Source organism: Chiloscyllium plagiosum, unplaced genomic scaffold, assembly GCF_037043375.1.
Source record: "Chiloscyllium plagiosum isolate Xiang-an unplaced genomic scaffold, Cpla_swu_hap1 HiC_scaffold_39, whole genome shotgun sequence".
Taxonomy (NCBI): domain Eukaryota; kingdom Metazoa; phylum Chordata; class Chondrichthyes; order Orectolobiformes; family Hemiscylliidae; genus Chiloscyllium; species Chiloscyllium plagiosum.
Window position 1 is genome coordinate 24,326,776 of NW_028270177.1, and position 16,762 is coordinate 24,343,537.

Here is a 16,762-nt window from a genome sequence, read left to right on the forward strand (position 1 = left end):
TCCTCCTACTGCCCCCTTGACCATGACCCCACCCCCCACCACCAAACCATCATCTCCCAGACCATCCATAACCTCATCACCTCAGGGGACCTCCCATCCACCGCCTCCAACCTCATAGTACCACAACCCCGAACCGCCCGTTTCTACCTCCTGCCCAAAATCCACAAACCTGACTGCCCCGGACGACCCATCGTCTCAGCCTGCTCCTGCCCCACCGAACTCATCTCCTCCTACCTCGACACGGTCCTGTCCCCATTAGTCCAAGAACTCCCCACCTACGTCCGTGACACCACCCACGCCCTCCACCTCCTCCAGGATTTCCGCTTCCCCGGTCCCCAACGCCTCATCTTCACCATGGACATCCAGTCCCTGTACACCTCCATCCCCCATCACGAAGGACTCAAAGCACTCCGCTTTTTCCTTTCCCGCCGTACCACCCAGTACCCTTCCACCGACACCCTCCTTCGACTGACTGAACTGGTCCTCACCCTGAACAACTTTTCTTTCCAATCCTCCCACTTTCTCCAAACAAAAGGAGTAGCCATGGGCACCCGCATGGGCCCCAGCTATGCCTGCCTCTTCGTAGGGTATGTGGAACAATCCATCTTCCGCAACTACACTGGCCCCACCCCCCATCTTTTCCTCCGCTACATTGATGACTGTATCGGCGCTACCTCGTGCTCCCACGAGGAGGTTGAACAGTTCATCCACTACACTAACACCTTCCACCCCGACCTCAAATTCATCTGGACAGTCTCGGACTCCTCCCTCCCCTTCCTAGACCTTTCTGTTTTTATCTCAGACGACCGAATCAACACGGACATCTACTACAAACCGACCGACTCCCACAGCTACCTGGACTACACCTCCTCCCACCCCGCCCCCTGTAAAAACGCCATCCCATTCTCCCAATTCCTTCGTCTCCGCCGCATCTGCTCCCAGGAGGACCAGTTCAAAATACGCACAACACAGACGGCCTCCTTCTTCAAGGACCGCAATTTCCCCCCCGACATGATCGACGATGCCCTCCACCGCATCTCCTCCACTTCCCGCTCCTCCGCCCTTGAGCCCCGCCCCTCCAACCGCCACCAGGACAGAACCCCACTGGTCCTCACCTACCACCCCACCAATCTCCATGTACAGCGCATCATCCGCCGTCACTTCCGCCACCTCCAAACGGACCCCACCACCAAGGATATATTTCCCTCCCCTCCTCTATCAGCTTTCCGTAGAGACCACTCCCTCCGCGACTCCCTTGTCAGATCCATACCCCCCACCAACCCAACCTCCACTCCCGGCACCTTCCCTTGCAACCGCAGGAGGTGCAACACTTGCGCCCACACCTCCCCCCTCACTTCTCTCCAAGGCCCCAAAGGAAACTTCCATATCCGCCACAGATTCACCTGCACCTCCACCCACATTATCTACTGCATCCGCTGCAGCCGGTGTGGCCTCCTCTATATTGGGGAGACAGGCCGCCTACTTGCGGAGCGATTCAGAGAGCACCTCTGGGCCACCCGGACGAACCAACCCAATCACCCTGTAGCACAGCATTTCAACTCCCCCCTCCCACTCCACCGAGGATATGCAGGTCATTGGACTCATCCACCGCCAAACCACAACAACGCGACGGTCGGAGGAGCGTCTTATCTTCCGACTGGGAACCCTCCAACCACAGGGGATGAACTTGGACTTCACCAGTTTCTTCATCCCCCCTCCCCCCACCTTGTCTCAGCCGAATCCCTCCAGCACGGCACCGCCTTCCTGACCTGCAGTCTTCTTCTTGACCTCTCCGCCTCCACCCTACTCCGACCTATCACCCTCACCTTGACCTCTTTCCACCTATCACATTTCCAACGCCCCTCCTCCAAGTCCCTCCTCCCTACCTTTTATCTTCTCCTGCTGAACACTCTCTGCTCATTCCTGAAGAAGGGCATGTGCCCGAAACGTCGAATCTTCTGTTCCCTGGATGCTGCCTGGCCTGCTGTGCTGTTCCAGCAATAAAGTTTCAGCTTTGATCTCCAGCATCTGCAGACCTCACTTTCTCCTGTTTCATTACACCAAACTTATTCTCCAACTTCTTGTCTGCAATACTGCACCTCACCCCCAAATTACCCACTGACGGAAGTAATTTTCCTAACAGATGGGAAACTGTTTAATTCATATCACCTTCCATCCAATACTAAAACCACTCAGCTCCGGTGAGTGGGTGCAGTAAACAGATGATGCTTGTGTGTGTATTCACTTAAAAACTGTGTCCAAAGTGATTGTTGATTCCTTCATTGAAGCATTTGAAACAATAGGCTTTTCACTAAACTCAAGAAAATGTAAGGTCCCCTCTTCCAGTCAGCTCTCATGCCACAATAATTTGTTAATTAAGATCAACGGTGAGATCCTGAACAATATGTCCATTTCTATATCTGGGGAACCTCCTCAGGCCATTTGAGGCATTGGACAAATGCTACCAGTGATACCTTTGCAAATTCTCCAAATTCAATAGCAAGAAAGGTGATCAAACAGCAGTATTCTCTCCCAAGCCAACATATCCACAATGGAAGACTTAACCACAAAACCATTTCCGCTAGGCAGAGCATATCATTTATATGCCTGACAGGAGACTTCTGAAACAAGTATTCCACATGGTCATGGCATGAATCCATTGTCGATTGTTGGAAACAATTGTTAGGGACATCTTCAAAGCACTCAAAAGCTCTACTGAACAGCTCTACTAATTCACGGGAGTCTCTGCTTGTGACGAACGAAAATTAAGAAAGTTAATTCGAAAAGGCACCAAATAAATGGAGACACTTCATTGGGAAAATGTAGAAGTAAAGTTGAGACATTGAAGGGAATTAGCTGTATGATCTTCACACAGTGACTGAAAGGAGTCTTAACTGCCTTTGGTTAAAAAGGAGAGAATTACCCCGTGTTTTTGCTTTGGTCACTATACAGTAATTCTTGCCAGACATGTATATGCATAAAAATTGGGTGAAGACACAAAAAGAGTTGGTTAGAGTGTGGAATTCTCTGTCTCAACCTGCTGTCAAAACAACTGCTGCTGAGCGTATAAGAGCTTTTAAACAAGAATTAAGGTAGATGCTGAAAAAAAGAGACATGGGCAGAAAATGAGAGATGATATGATTCTGCCAAAATATCTTGACAAATGATATTGTGACATTTGCTTGAATAAATGCCACTCACAAGATGTACTTGACTGGTGGAAATTTATTTGCTTTAGCAGCAGTTTGTGACACAGAATATTACAATCTCACCATCTCTGAGGAAATACTTTATTTGAAGTACTTCTGCAATTCTCCAGGAAAGTGTTAGTCAATGAGATAGGAAGATGATTTGAGGATTAAAAAAACTACTCATCATTGCATTTGTTTAAACATTATTTTAATATCCAGAGAAAACAGCCAGTACATTAATGACGGACTACTGATTGAAACAACTTGCTCACCCATTCAATAACTGACCCATCAGTCTAGAAGCCATTCTGGTCTGTTGCTGAAGCCTTTCAATGATTTCTGCTGATCCTGATGCTAATAACATAATAGTTGGAAAAACGGTGATATAAAGTGCTGAATCTCACCAGAATTGGCTAAATACCAATTTTGGTGAGTGTCATGGTGATGTCCACAAGATCTGGCAATTTTTCTCATGCTCTCTTCCCAACCTGCCTCATTATTTTGCATCACACCTCTATGGTTTTCTGCTTGTTGTATTCTTCCACTTGTCATAGGTAGCAATACTTACCTGTGCTGGACATCCCAAGATTCCTATTGCTAATGCTGTATTTAAAGCCCAGCCATGCACTCAGCCAAGTGGTGGCAATTTTGAGCTACCATTCACCATGCACGTAGTGGGAGGGCAAGCAAAAGTAATGCTTTTCTTAACACATAGATGGTACAGCTGATGCTTCATTGCATTTACAAGTGCATATTCAAACATCTATTGCTATTTAAGAAAAAGCTGCACAGCTTATCTGTCCTTAGCTTCATTCCAACTTACAGTCCTATCTTAGGCAGTGCTACTCTTTCCCCAATGTCCTTTGTAGCCCAACAGCTTATCATTGTTCAGTGTGGTTCCATCACATACAGGAAAGCCTTCAAAAGTTTCACATCATTCACTTTTAATCAGCAATGGTAAAAGCAAGCAATAAAACAAGCAGAAGATACATTTGCGAATGGCAGCAGTCAGGGATAGCTTGCCCTTCAAGAACCAGCACACCTACAGTCAATGAGTAATCACTGTAACCAGCTCTCAGTTATTGGAACTGGTGTCAGTTAACCAGTGTGTCTTATTGCACTCGATGCTTCAGTGCTCAGTCATGCAGAACGTGATGTTCCTCCTGTGCTATGTCACCATCTTCCTCCTCATATGACTGCTGATAGTCTCCCAGCTCTTCAGAATCCATCATTTTTTGTTTATTCATTCATGGGATTGCCTAGAGGGCATTTAAGAGTCAACCGCGTTGCTGTGGGTCGAGAGTCACATGTAGGCCAGACCAGGTAAGGATGGCAGTTTCCTTCCCTTAAGGGTATCAGTGAACCTGATGGGTTTTTCCAACAATCGTCAATGGATTCATGGTCTTCATTAGATTCTTAATTCCAGATATTTATTGAATTCAAATTCCACCATCTGCCATGGTTGAACTGGAACCCGGGCCTCAGAACCCTATCTGGGTCTCTGAATTAACGGTCTGGCAATAATATCACTAGGTCATCACCTCCCCTTGTTGCCTACTCCAGTTGTACAGAATACAGCATCTTGGGATAATGTGATGTACTCTGTCTGGAGTGAACTGCAATGCCCTTCAACGCTGATCCAAACATTGAATATCATCCTCTGGAAGTTTTTATCTGCTTCACCATAGTCTTTGTGGAAGAACGGGCTGCATTGTATTGATGCCCAATTTCAGTCAAGGGGTTGCTTAATGGAGTCATCAGCCAAGGTCACAAAAGTTAGATCTGGTCTCCCAGTAACCATATTTATAAGGCATCTGGCCCTTGAAACAAAGCAGGAACTACCTAATTCCAAATTTTTATTGAATTAAAATTCCACCAACTGCCATGGGGGGTTCTGAACCTGAGTCTCCAGAATATTTCCTTGGTTTCTGGATTAATAGCCTAGTGATAATACCACTATGCCATTGCCTTTCCTGCATTTGCCTTTCTATCTGCTACCTAATTGGTTGAAACTTACTTTCCACTCAGAATGTAAATGTTACAATTAACCATATTGTCCTTTGAAAACAATGCATGCATCTATGTTAGGTGAAGTCAGTGATGCCGCAACTCTGTAGCCCTCCATATTCAAATTGTTTATGAACAGGAACTGTTTGGTCTTTCACATAATTATGTGGCACTTGGAAAATTAATTCAATGATTTGCCTTTTCTATGTATCCTCTGAAAGAAATTCTGGAATATATTACATTGTTGTCGATAATAAAGTAATAACTAACTGCAGTAAGTGATCTTCATTTGTGGCAGTCTGTACATTGTTAGCCATGAAGACCTGTTTAATTTCCCTGTAATACACTTCAAATCAGGTTATCATATTGTTCAAATATTATTTTTCTCTTCCAGCAAGCTGTTTGCATCCGGAGATTATCTTGCAGCAATTAATGCCTATAATTTGGGAATACAATTGAATAATAAACTTCCAGCCCTATATCTGAACCGGGCTGCAAGCCACCTTAAACTAAGAAATTTACACAAAGCCATTGAAGACTCCTCCAAGGTTAGTTCATGTTCAGTTTCTGGGAAATTAGTTAATGCTGATCAATTGAATAAGGCAAAATTAACCATAATTCAGTTTGTGTGCACATTTAAGAACCTTCCTGTGTCCAAGTCACTTTTTGCATCAGGGTCAGTTACAAAATTAAGGTAAATCATAAAATTCCATCTGTTACAGAACAATATGAAATTATATATTTGTTATGAAGGGATTGGCGTTTGGTTATTTGTCCCACATTTTTATTTCTCTGATGTGGAATGCATTGCTTCCTGTGTCAGGGGATAAACAGGGGCCACAATCATTCCCTCTCTTATGCTAGAGCAACTCATTAAATTGAAGGTTGCAAAATCATCCAGCCAAAATGACAGTATTCTTTTTAAATAGATACGGATTAAATTCTGTGGCAGTCACCGGGACTTGATTTGCTATTTTAATCTGTGGCCTGAGTGGAAACACTGTGATTGCTAGGTTGGTGCATGATGCTTTAAGTTACTTACTACTCTTGGAATATTTTACACACACTTTTTAAACATAACCTACAGCTCTTTTTATATTATATCTTTTTACTTGCTTAACTATATATTTTTCCTTTAGGCACTTGATTTGTTAACTCCTGCTGTTCCAGATAATGCAAGTAGCAGACTGAAAGCCCATGTTCGAAGAGGAACAGCATTTTGTGAGCTGGAACTCTACGTAGAAGGTAAGAGAACTTTTTGATACTTTGTGCACTGAAATTAGGGGATAGTGGTAATTTCACTCGACTAGTAATCCAGAACTCTCGCCTGTTGTTCTGGGGATATGGATTCAAAGTCTATTATGGTAGTTGGTGAAATTTGAATTTGTTAAAAATATGGAATTAAGAGAAAGCCTTTTTATTGTTCATAAATTATGGTAAATTATAAAACAGACTTTTGGGACTTTCGGGAAGAAAATCTGCCTCTTTACCTCGTCTGGCTCATGTGTCTCCAGACTCTTGGCAATGTAGTTGGCTCTTAACCGTCCTCTGGATGAGCAATAATTGCTGGTGAAGCCAGCAACATCCCTATCCCACAAACATATGAAAAAAATGTAGTAATATATAATTAGCAAATATTAGATATTGGAATTAAAACAGGGCTACACCAGTTTTTCCCTTCCCAACTTTTTTCCTCTTTCTCATTCTTTCCTTAATACTGTAATATGTGAAGATTCAAATACCGCACCAGTTAATGAACTCTGAAGTTATTTAGAATTAACTTCAGGTATGGCAATGTACAGATTAGTGTGTGTTTAAGAATAAATTTTAACCACAGTCAGCAAAACAATAGCATATAGCTATTTCTTTGTGCTTCGCTCTTTCCCTTATTTTCTCACTTTTCAGGTCATTTATAGAATTATAGAATCCCTAAGCTGTACGGAGAGGCTATTCGGCCCATTGAATTTTCCAGAGTCCTCCAAAGAGCATCCCAGCCTATTTCCGTAACCTCACGGTGACCACAGCTAACCCAGGACACTATGGGCAATTCATTTTGGCCAATCCACCTAACCTACATATCTTTGGACTTTTGGAGGAACCCAGAGCACCTGGAAGAAATCCACATAGACATGGGAGAGCATGCAAATGCCACACAGACAGTCACCCAAGGCTGAAATTGAACCATGGCCCCTGGCGCTGTGAGGCAGCAGTGCTAACCACTGTACCACCATACCTTTATATGCCCAACATCACAAGGAGTGAGGAGATAAAACTTCATTTTTTCCCAACTCAACCTGTCCATCTAAACCTTAACAAAGTTATGTTGGAACATGGAGCTATGGGATTTAGCTGTGTGGTTGTCAGTGTTGGTGAACTATGCAATTTGGCATGTGTTCTAACCAAACTTCATCTCGCCATCATTGAGGGTGAAGAGAAACACACTCAGCAAATGTGCAAAATCTGCAATTGCTTGCTAATCATAATTTAGAATTCTGATATTTTTTCCTGTTAATAGTCTAGGCACACTGAAGCCAATTATATTTTCCCACTGCTTCTTCAACTGAGATCTTGCAGACATTCTAGTAATTCAATATGAATTTTGTGGTTTACAATCACATCACAGCAGATTTGATTTATTCAAGGGATTATTTAATTTATGGTCTGGCAGGCCTTCAGGATTTTGAAGCGGCTCTCAAGATTGACCCAAATAACAAGACAATACAAGACGATGCAGAAAAGATACGACGAGTGATTCAAGGAACACCTCCAGACCCCTAAAAGCAAGGTAAGAAATGTCAAGAATTTAGAGATCTATTCACAGAAAAAAAAGCCCTTCAGCCCATTGTGTGTGCCCTGGTCAAAAACAACCACCTAACAATTCTGTTCCCGTTTACAAGCACTTGGCCCATAGCCTTGTATGCCTTTGCATTGCAAGTGCACATCTAAATATTTACTGACAGTTAGTGTATTTCTGTCTTACACCTTCTGTTGGGACATAAACATTGTTTTCGGAGGGGCAAATAAATCCAAAGCAATAATCCAAATCAGCCTTTGTTCGATTTTCTGAGGAAAATTTGAAGTTAAATCAGTTTGAACTAAAAGATTTCTAGAGTCCTTGACTAATACTGCAATGAATTAATTAATGGTGCAATTGCATTTCTTTCTTTATGAGAAGCTGAAGTCTTTTATTCATTTGTGGTACTCCTTTTAGAATTGAGTATATGCCTTCACAGTTATGAGGTTGGAATAGTTAATCGTATGCCTGTTACACAACCATTTTAGATCTGTTAGAACAGTTGCATTATAAAGTCTTCACCTGCTGAACAGCTCCAGTTAAAACTGCAGCTGGCAGATGTACTCATTCACATGACTTTGGAATGACTATATCTCTGCCAAGAAATGTTGTTATTTGAAATTACTCGCTTGAGTCTCCAGTCAACCTTGCATCAACCTTGACTCCATTGTAGTGAAGCTTTATGGAATAACTCCACATAGGCTGTTATCCACCAAGTCGCCCTTTGTTTACCATGAAGAGTCCTTGGCACTGATTCAGCTCTGTAAAAGCCAGCTGTCAGAGTAACAGAATCTCTGACACTCCTGTTTATTTTTTTAAATTTTTTTTTCTTTAGAGTGAACAGAATGTCTGACACTCTTGTTTTTTTTTTACCCCCACACTACCGCCTAACTGCGGTAGTGCTTATTTTTTCCCCAGCACCATGTTGTGTGTGTGCAGGTGTGAGACACAGCGAAAGACACAAAGTGCATGAATCTTTATTCAAATTTCCACCACCAAGAAGAAAAGAAACACCCGAGTGGCCTGTGATAAGCCGTGTCATTACACTCCTGTTTATTTTTTTTCTCCTAACTGCGGTAGTGCTTATTTTTTCCCCCAGCACCCATGTTGTATGTGTGCAGGTGTGAACACTCCAGTTTATTTTTTTTTCCTGTTAATTTTTTAAAAAATTAACCCCCACACTACCGCCTAACTGCCCCAATCAGGGAACTCATTCTATGAGGTTCACCTGGCTGACATTGTTACTATCACTACATCCCTCCCCCTCTGATTCCAAGGGTATACGTTGGTTGTTTTTTTTGTCGCTCCTCCTGGATCATTTTCGCACCAGGTCAGGTTCCTCCAACTTTGCCTTGCATACGGGGGCGTATAACGCACAATAGCTTGCCTCTTGCACCTGGACCGTCTTGGGAAAAATGCATTCTGCACTTCAGTCAGCAAAGGTGTCGGCGGCAACACCTGCATGTCCATTTCAGATTCTGAGGTATCTGAGTTCCAGAACAGTCAGAAAAGCAGTCAAGAAGCCGGGAATGTTTTGCTCCTGCACCATTTGTGAGTTTGCGGTTTTCATATGGTCAACATTCTTTTTCAGGACCGTCACAACTGCATGAACTTTATATGTCACTGGACCTGATCTTACATTAGGCAAAAGTGAGAACTGCAGATGCTGAAAACCAGAGTTTAGATAGAGTGGTGCTGGAAAAGCACAGCAGGTCAGGCAGCATCTGAGGAGCAGGAAAATCGACATTTCGGGCAAAATCCCTTCATCAGGAATATTCAAGCCCAGTGCTGAATTTTGCCTGAACCTACGGGCGGCACTGCCTTGTCTTCTTTAAGTAGACGTAACAAGGTTTATTAATATGTTATTATTTCAAATTTACGTCTGTAAAGATATTGGTAGAACTTCCTGACTTCAAATATGATTGCCAAACCTTCCTTGTCTATCTGGGTATATTTATGTTCTGCATAAACTAAAGTCCTGGATGTATATGCCATTGGGTGTTCCCCTCCATTGGGCCACCTATGAGCTAATACTACCCCGATGCTATGTGGGGAGGCATCACATGTTAATACCAGAGCTTGCTTGAGATGATAGTGTGCCAACACCTTAGAGTATGATAGCTGTTTCCCTTCTCTATGATTATATGACTTGGCTATGCAACCATTTCCAAGGCTGACCCTTTTTTTAAGAGTTGATGCAAAGGTGCCAGGATGGAGGCCTGGTTATGTATGAAATTTCAGTTAATAGCACATCATCTAGGTAAATGGTGACCTGTGGTAAACCTCATAAAACATTCTCCACCATCTGCTGAAAAATTGCACAGGTTGATGATACCCTTAAACAGCAGACTTGTATATTGATACAAATCCTTATGGGTATTAAGTGTGGCATTTTTCTGGGAATCCTCTTCTGACTGCAATTGCAAGTACACATGGCTTATATCCAGCTTTGTAAAGGATAGCTCCCCTACCAGCTTTGTGTATAAATCCTCCATATTTCTCCAGCTGTGAAAAGCAGTTTATCGTTTGTTTAAAATAGCCAGAAAGATGAATCAACCTTCACAATCAGTACAACTGGTGCTGCCCATTCCACAAACAGGGCTGGTTTGATGATTCCTTCGCTGTCCAATGTGCTTGTTTATGTCTCTACTTTTGCCCGTAAGGGAAGTGGCACTGGGTGGACCTCTCAGAATTGTGGAATTGCTTCCTGGTCAATGTGCAAGGTGACCTTGGTGCTTTTGATTGTTCCTAGACTTCCTGAAAAAATCCAGGCATTTAATTAAGATTTCACTCAGGCTGCCATTTTCTATGCAAAAAATATTGAGCCAATCCAGGTGACTCTTCCTCAACCAATTTTGCCCCATCAAGCTTGGGCCCAAGCATTTTACCTTTGAGGAGAAAGTGAGGACTGCAGATGCTGGAGATCAGAGCTGAAAATGTGTTGCTGGAAAAGCGCAGCAGGTCAGGCAGCATCCAAGGAGCAGGAGAAGAGCTTCTGTGCAGAGGAGATGACCTGGGGTGTGCAGTGAGAGAGGGACTCACTGAAATCCTTGTAGAGGGAGGAAGAGAGCTTCTTCAAGGAAGGCATCCTTGCAAGAGGTTCCTGAAGAAGGGCTCATGCCCGAAACGTCGATTCTCCTGCTCCTTGGATGCTGCCTGACCTGCTGCGCTTTTCCAGCAACACATTTTCAGCCCCAAGCATTTTACTACAATCAGTGGTAACTGAACCAGCTGTTTCTCATCAGAGACCAAAGCTGAAGTTGCACCCTTAATATGTAAAGATTCCCCAGTATAGGTTCTCAGTCAAGCTGAAGTCTTGTGTAAACTTAAGAGTTGGATTCCAGAGTGAATTTTGTTAAAGACTGGTTCTGTGATCACTGAAACGGCCACACCAGTATTGACCTCCATTAGAATTGGACGACCATTTAACTAGACATTTTAATTTGATTGGTGCTGATTTGGATGTTGCTAAGCAATTTAACTGTTCCAAACCAGATATAGGTGGTCTTTCCATGGTGTATACTCTCCTGGATACCAGCCTATGAGTTCACTTACTCAATTTAAAGTCTAGTAAGACTCTTTTGCTGTGTACCAGCAGCAACTACAATGGTTTTCTGGCCTGGATTCTGAAGAAAATTTCAACCATTTGGTCGAGACTTGGCTTTGTTTTGGGGTTTTGCTGTGGGCTAACCAGAGTCTTTCTGTTCAGGATATGTCCTGAGTGAGGCTGTGCAATTGCCTTTACTCAAGCGATGTTTCCCCCAAACACAGTTGGATGGCAAGAGTGTCCAATTCCTTCGGAATACTCTGCAACTCACATGCTCCACTTTCTGCATTTTCTAATGACACAGCTAGTTGGAATACCATTTGAAGTCCTCTTGGGCTTCAGCTAGATGCTTTTGCGTGGTTACATCATTCATTCCGCATACCAAACAGTTCCTCAGCATCTCATTAAAGGTTTAAACCAAAGTCATGTGCCTCTGCCATCATCTTAACCCAGTCAGAAATCCCAATACAGATTACCCTGGTTCTCAAATCACCCAGTAAAACTGATAGCATCTTAGAGTTAGGGGATGCTGGGGTCATAATATTCCTTATCTAAATACGTCAACTCTTGAAAGGTGCCTCAGGAAAGGTTAGGCACCTAATAACTGAAAAAGCTATGGGTCCACAAGCTGTCAGGGAAATTACTTGTTGCTTGTCATCTGCCCCAGTGCCATTTGCCTGAAAAGAAACAAGTCTCCGACGGCAGGATTGAATGAGTCAAGTTTTCCAAATAGCAACATGATGCCAGAAATGCTTACTCCAGCTCAAAGATGACTGTTGTGAGCCAATTTCTTTAGGAGCATGTTTTTCTCTCATCACTGCTGAAATAACGCCACTTGTCACCAACTCGCCCATTATTTACATGTGAAGAGTCTTGCCACTAAGCTAGCTCCTTCAGAGCCAGCTGAACAGAATCTCTGACACTTTTAAAAAAAAATCTATCTGCCAGGGCTTCCTAATTGGATCTGATTACAGCTCCAATCAGGGAGCTCATATTCTATGAGGTCCACCTGGCTGACCTCATTTCTATCATTACACTTTACACTTGATTTCCAACTGGACTACCGTGACTGTTCAGTTAGTTTTTCCTAAAAGTGTCTGTGGAGAAGTTAAAGACAAAACCAAGCTTAATTGAAATACTCATGATAAAGTAATTGGTGCCAATTAAAGATATAAATCACATTTTATATAGTGGCATATCATGTTCAATACCCAGCAAATGGACAAATGCAACTCATCTCCAACACATTGAATTCCACATTTCACTGCAACATGATAGACTGCATGTGAACAACCCCCTTGGGAAGGTGGAGTTGACAATTTCAATCATTAATCAGTCAATTTCAGTGTAATTAACACTGCTTTTTCAATTTTACTGTGGATCTCAAGTGTTTGCGAAACTTCTTCGTGAAAATAGGGTTAATACACAGCAATCAAGGGACTGAACACATGACAGGAAAACCTGTCCTGAAATCTTACAGCTGATTTCCTGCCTGTTTTGTTACATAGTATTTGTGTTGAGATGCAACTTTGACAACTTTGGAGGTTTGTTTATCTGATCCTCATTTTTTGAAGCTCCGTACTATCAGATCAACATGTGTGTCCTTTCTACTGCATTATGTTGGACCTCAGATGAGGACCAAAATGATTAGCAGCATCAGAAACAGCATTAGCCTGTTTCTCACAGATCTGCAGCTCCACAGGAGCGAGGTTATGAGCAGAAAGATGCAACTCACAGGAGTACATACTTATTACCACATGGTCCACAGGTAGTGTTTAAACTTCCAGCACATCACAACAGCAGTGTCTCAGCTGGCTGAATATGTTGCATCAGGTAGTGGCTGACCTTTCAGCTGGCTGGAACTTTATTAGTTGCCAAGTGGACCTGATAATCACTTTTTACCCGAGACGGTCAAAAATCATTATCACCCTCATTGTTTGCTTCTTGATCCTTCCAAGGCTGTGATGGAGAGATTCATGGTCAGCAACCCATAAATGCATAATGCTGGTGACTGATGATTTGTTTGGCAGGGCAGGCAATTATGTCAACTTTGCCCATGATATTGCCGGATAGAATGGGCAAGTACTTTGAGATCCTGACTGAATTTTCACAGGTGCAGTAGATTATTTACTGCATGGGTGTATTAGTTAATCTACTCAGTATATCCTGGAACATTCATCAATCGCAAGGGCATTTATTCTATCATCTTTTTCTTGGCTCCCCCACAATTCCCTACTGGCAATAAATTAGAGAGCACTTTGCTGCAGATCATAAGAGTGATGTTTATCCAAGGCTAGAATATCATGCAACCTTTTTAAACTAGCATTCAAAATTAGCAAGCCATTAATGTCAGGTTTGTACACACTTGTTTGATGTTCTATGCAGTTGGCCTATTGAAGTGTCCATAATAAAAGCCAATCTATAATTTTGGCCTATGGAACTCTCTCCACATGTTATCAAGAATAGCTGAAGGCACTTGATTTTGGAAACAGTGTGGGCTCTGACAACATTTCAGAAACAGTACTGAAGACTTGTGCTCCAGGAAAACTGTATCTTTAGCCAAATTATTCAAGTGCAGATATAACTCAGAACTGACAATATAGAAAACTGCCTCCTATGCCCTGTCAACAGGGACAGACCCAATCTGGCCAATTGCTTCCCCATAATCATCAGCAAAATGATGGAAGTTGTTGTTAGCAGTGCTACCAGGTGACATTAACCTGCTCAGTTATGCTCAGTTTGAGTTTCACAAGTTGGGCTGAATGGCCTGTTTCAATGTTGTATGACTCTTTCTTGGAGGCCTGCCACCCCTCACTTTGCCCCATCCTTACGGAATATTGTCCCTCAAGCTATATGTAGCCAATAATCTTTCTGTAATGGAGATACTTTTGGTCCTTTGTGGACAATGGCTAATTATCAAGTCAACATGTCTGAGTTGGTTTGCCACATGGTTGTAAAATATTTAATTCTGTAACCAGGTGTCTAGGTGGGTCCCCAACTTGAATAGCTAGACACGTTAAGATTCTATTGATATCCAGCGATGCCTTCTCTGGAGTTGTCAACGGAGAGATGGCTGGGAACCTGCCATTGGTCTGCATCTCCTCCGTGTGTTCTGTGCTTCCTTTGCAAAACGGGAAAGTAACTAAAGTGACATTGCATTTAAAGATGTGTCAGTGGTGAATGTGAGGAAGTGTACAGGCAGAAAGGGATAGGTAGAACTTCAAAGTAGTGTGAGGAATGAATTATTGAAGTATGCTTGAGAAAGCAGAGCAAAGTGTTGATATAATATACCTCACAGGATGTCAGTGAAGTGCCATTCTCACCTTTTCTACTCTGCTTATGTCATTCCTGCTCTTCTTTCTGAACACGTGGGCTTCTTCCAGCCTGCACTTTTGTTTCATGGGCAGACCTTTTCTTCTCACAATAGGGAAGAAAATGTTTATGTGGACTCTTACATTGCTAGCATCTCATCCAAAGCAGCATCACAAGATGAAACAAGAGATGAAACAAGGCACAATCTTTGAATATCTGATTTAAATTCAGTCAGTTCCTTTTGTTGTGCTGTTGACTCCAAAATCCATGGTTGGCATGTTGCTTTAAATTTTGAAGTTGAAATTAACACATAGAGTCATAGAGGCATAGAGATGTACAGCATGGAAACAAATCCTTCGGTCCAACCCGACCAGATATCCCCTGTCATTAAGCTGGCTCATATAAATTGGTTGGAAAACCAAGAGTGACACATTGGCTGGGTTAAAAAGCCAATGGACACACCTGTTGTCAACATGACAGGAATTTAAATTCTAATCAGACGTTTCAGAGACCAGCAGAAACGTACGTCAAATAAAATTAGCACTTTCTAGATAGGTTATGGGGAAAAGTAGGAATAATTCTAATTTACTTTCTAAACTGCACAGTTTCTTACTTTGTAATCATCAAAAAAATACATTTTTTACTGAAATCAAGCAAATTGAAAATATTGAATTCACCATTTTTCATGTACTCTACAAATGTGACTCCTCTCCATTCAACAAAGTGAATGAGTTATTCAAATTTCATTTTATACAGTCTTGCTATTTTGTGATGAATACATGTTAAACTCACTTTGTCAAGCACACAGACCAAATAAAAGGTAAATCTTTCCATATTTTCCTTCTTGTTGTTGTTGGCTGCCCTTCGATTCAAGAATGACATCTACTCAAAATTGCAAATTTTTGTCACAAATCTTTATGTGACTGAACAGGCTGACCCTTGACCTGTAGGTCTTTGGGCCTATGGAGTAGGATCTCCCATAAGATGGCAGGATCTGGAGCACAAGAATTGCTTCCTTTTCTTTCCCTTAAATTCTGCTACTCTGTCTAATCATTAAGAAGTTGAAGCTCAAATCATGATTTTGCTTGATGATCAAGTTGTCACCATTTTGAACACTTTATAGCAAACCCCTGCAAATCATAAATGTCATTGCTGCCAGTCTTCAGGGAGAGCTTAGGATGTTGTTACAACACAGGGTAAACCTCTCTGCTAATTTAAACCAGCCACACAGAAAAAGTTCACCTTGCGCTGTAACCTGTTAAAATTTGAGAGGCAAACATCTATCCAAGAGGTCACTGTTTAAAGTAAAAATTACCAATTTTATTCTTGAAGTCCAACAAAGAATATTAAAACCAACAACTATTTACAACTCCTTTATTTTAAACCTATCTTTTACCTCCCACTCTACAATACTGGTCCGATAAAACAAAATCCTGATTAAGATTTACAAAAAAAAACATGGTTCAAAAACCATGCTTTGTCGATTCTCCTTTGTACATTTTCCTCTGTAGATTTTCTCTAGGTCAGTTTCAGTGTTCTGCTGTGCAAACTTCTTATAGACAGGTATCTTTCAGAGAGCTCTTCAACCAGCAGTCTATATTTGTAGATGGCCTTGCAGTTCTTCTTCTACTTGTTCAAAATGTCCGGTTTTATATCCCAAAACATCAGATCGTTTCACTGGTTTTAATATTATCAAAATACTAAATTCAAATTTGATTGGATTTCGTTTTCTTGGGGCATAATTTAAACTGATTGGCTGAATTTGAATTTGTTTTTGTTTCATGACCACTCAGTTGTAGCTATCAGTTTCCCAAGTGTTACATTCTTACTTTGTTCAGGACTCTCTGTGCTTTGTCAGTCCTTGCTAGCTTTTCAACTCTCTTAAAGGTACAGTACACCTCTATACCTTCA

General features: G+C 42.0%; 1 protein-coding gene across 1 annotated transcript in view; it reads left to right on the plus strand.

Moving 5' to 3' along the window:
- The window catches only part of dnaaf4 (dynein axonemal assembly factor 4), a 31,056-nt gene that overhangs the window by 12,773 nt on the left and 1,521 nt on the right, over positions 1-16,762 (plus strand). The window contains exons 7-9 of the mRNA XM_043677046.2: positions 5,593-5,746; positions 6,338-6,443; positions 7,867-7,983. Coding sequence (XP_043532981.2) covers positions 5,593-5,746; positions 6,338-6,443; positions 7,867-7,976 — 370 coding nt within the window. The 3' untranslated portion in view covers positions 7,977-7,983. The remainder of the gene's footprint in view (positions 1-5,592; positions 5,747-6,337; positions 6,444-7,866; positions 7,984-16,762) is intronic.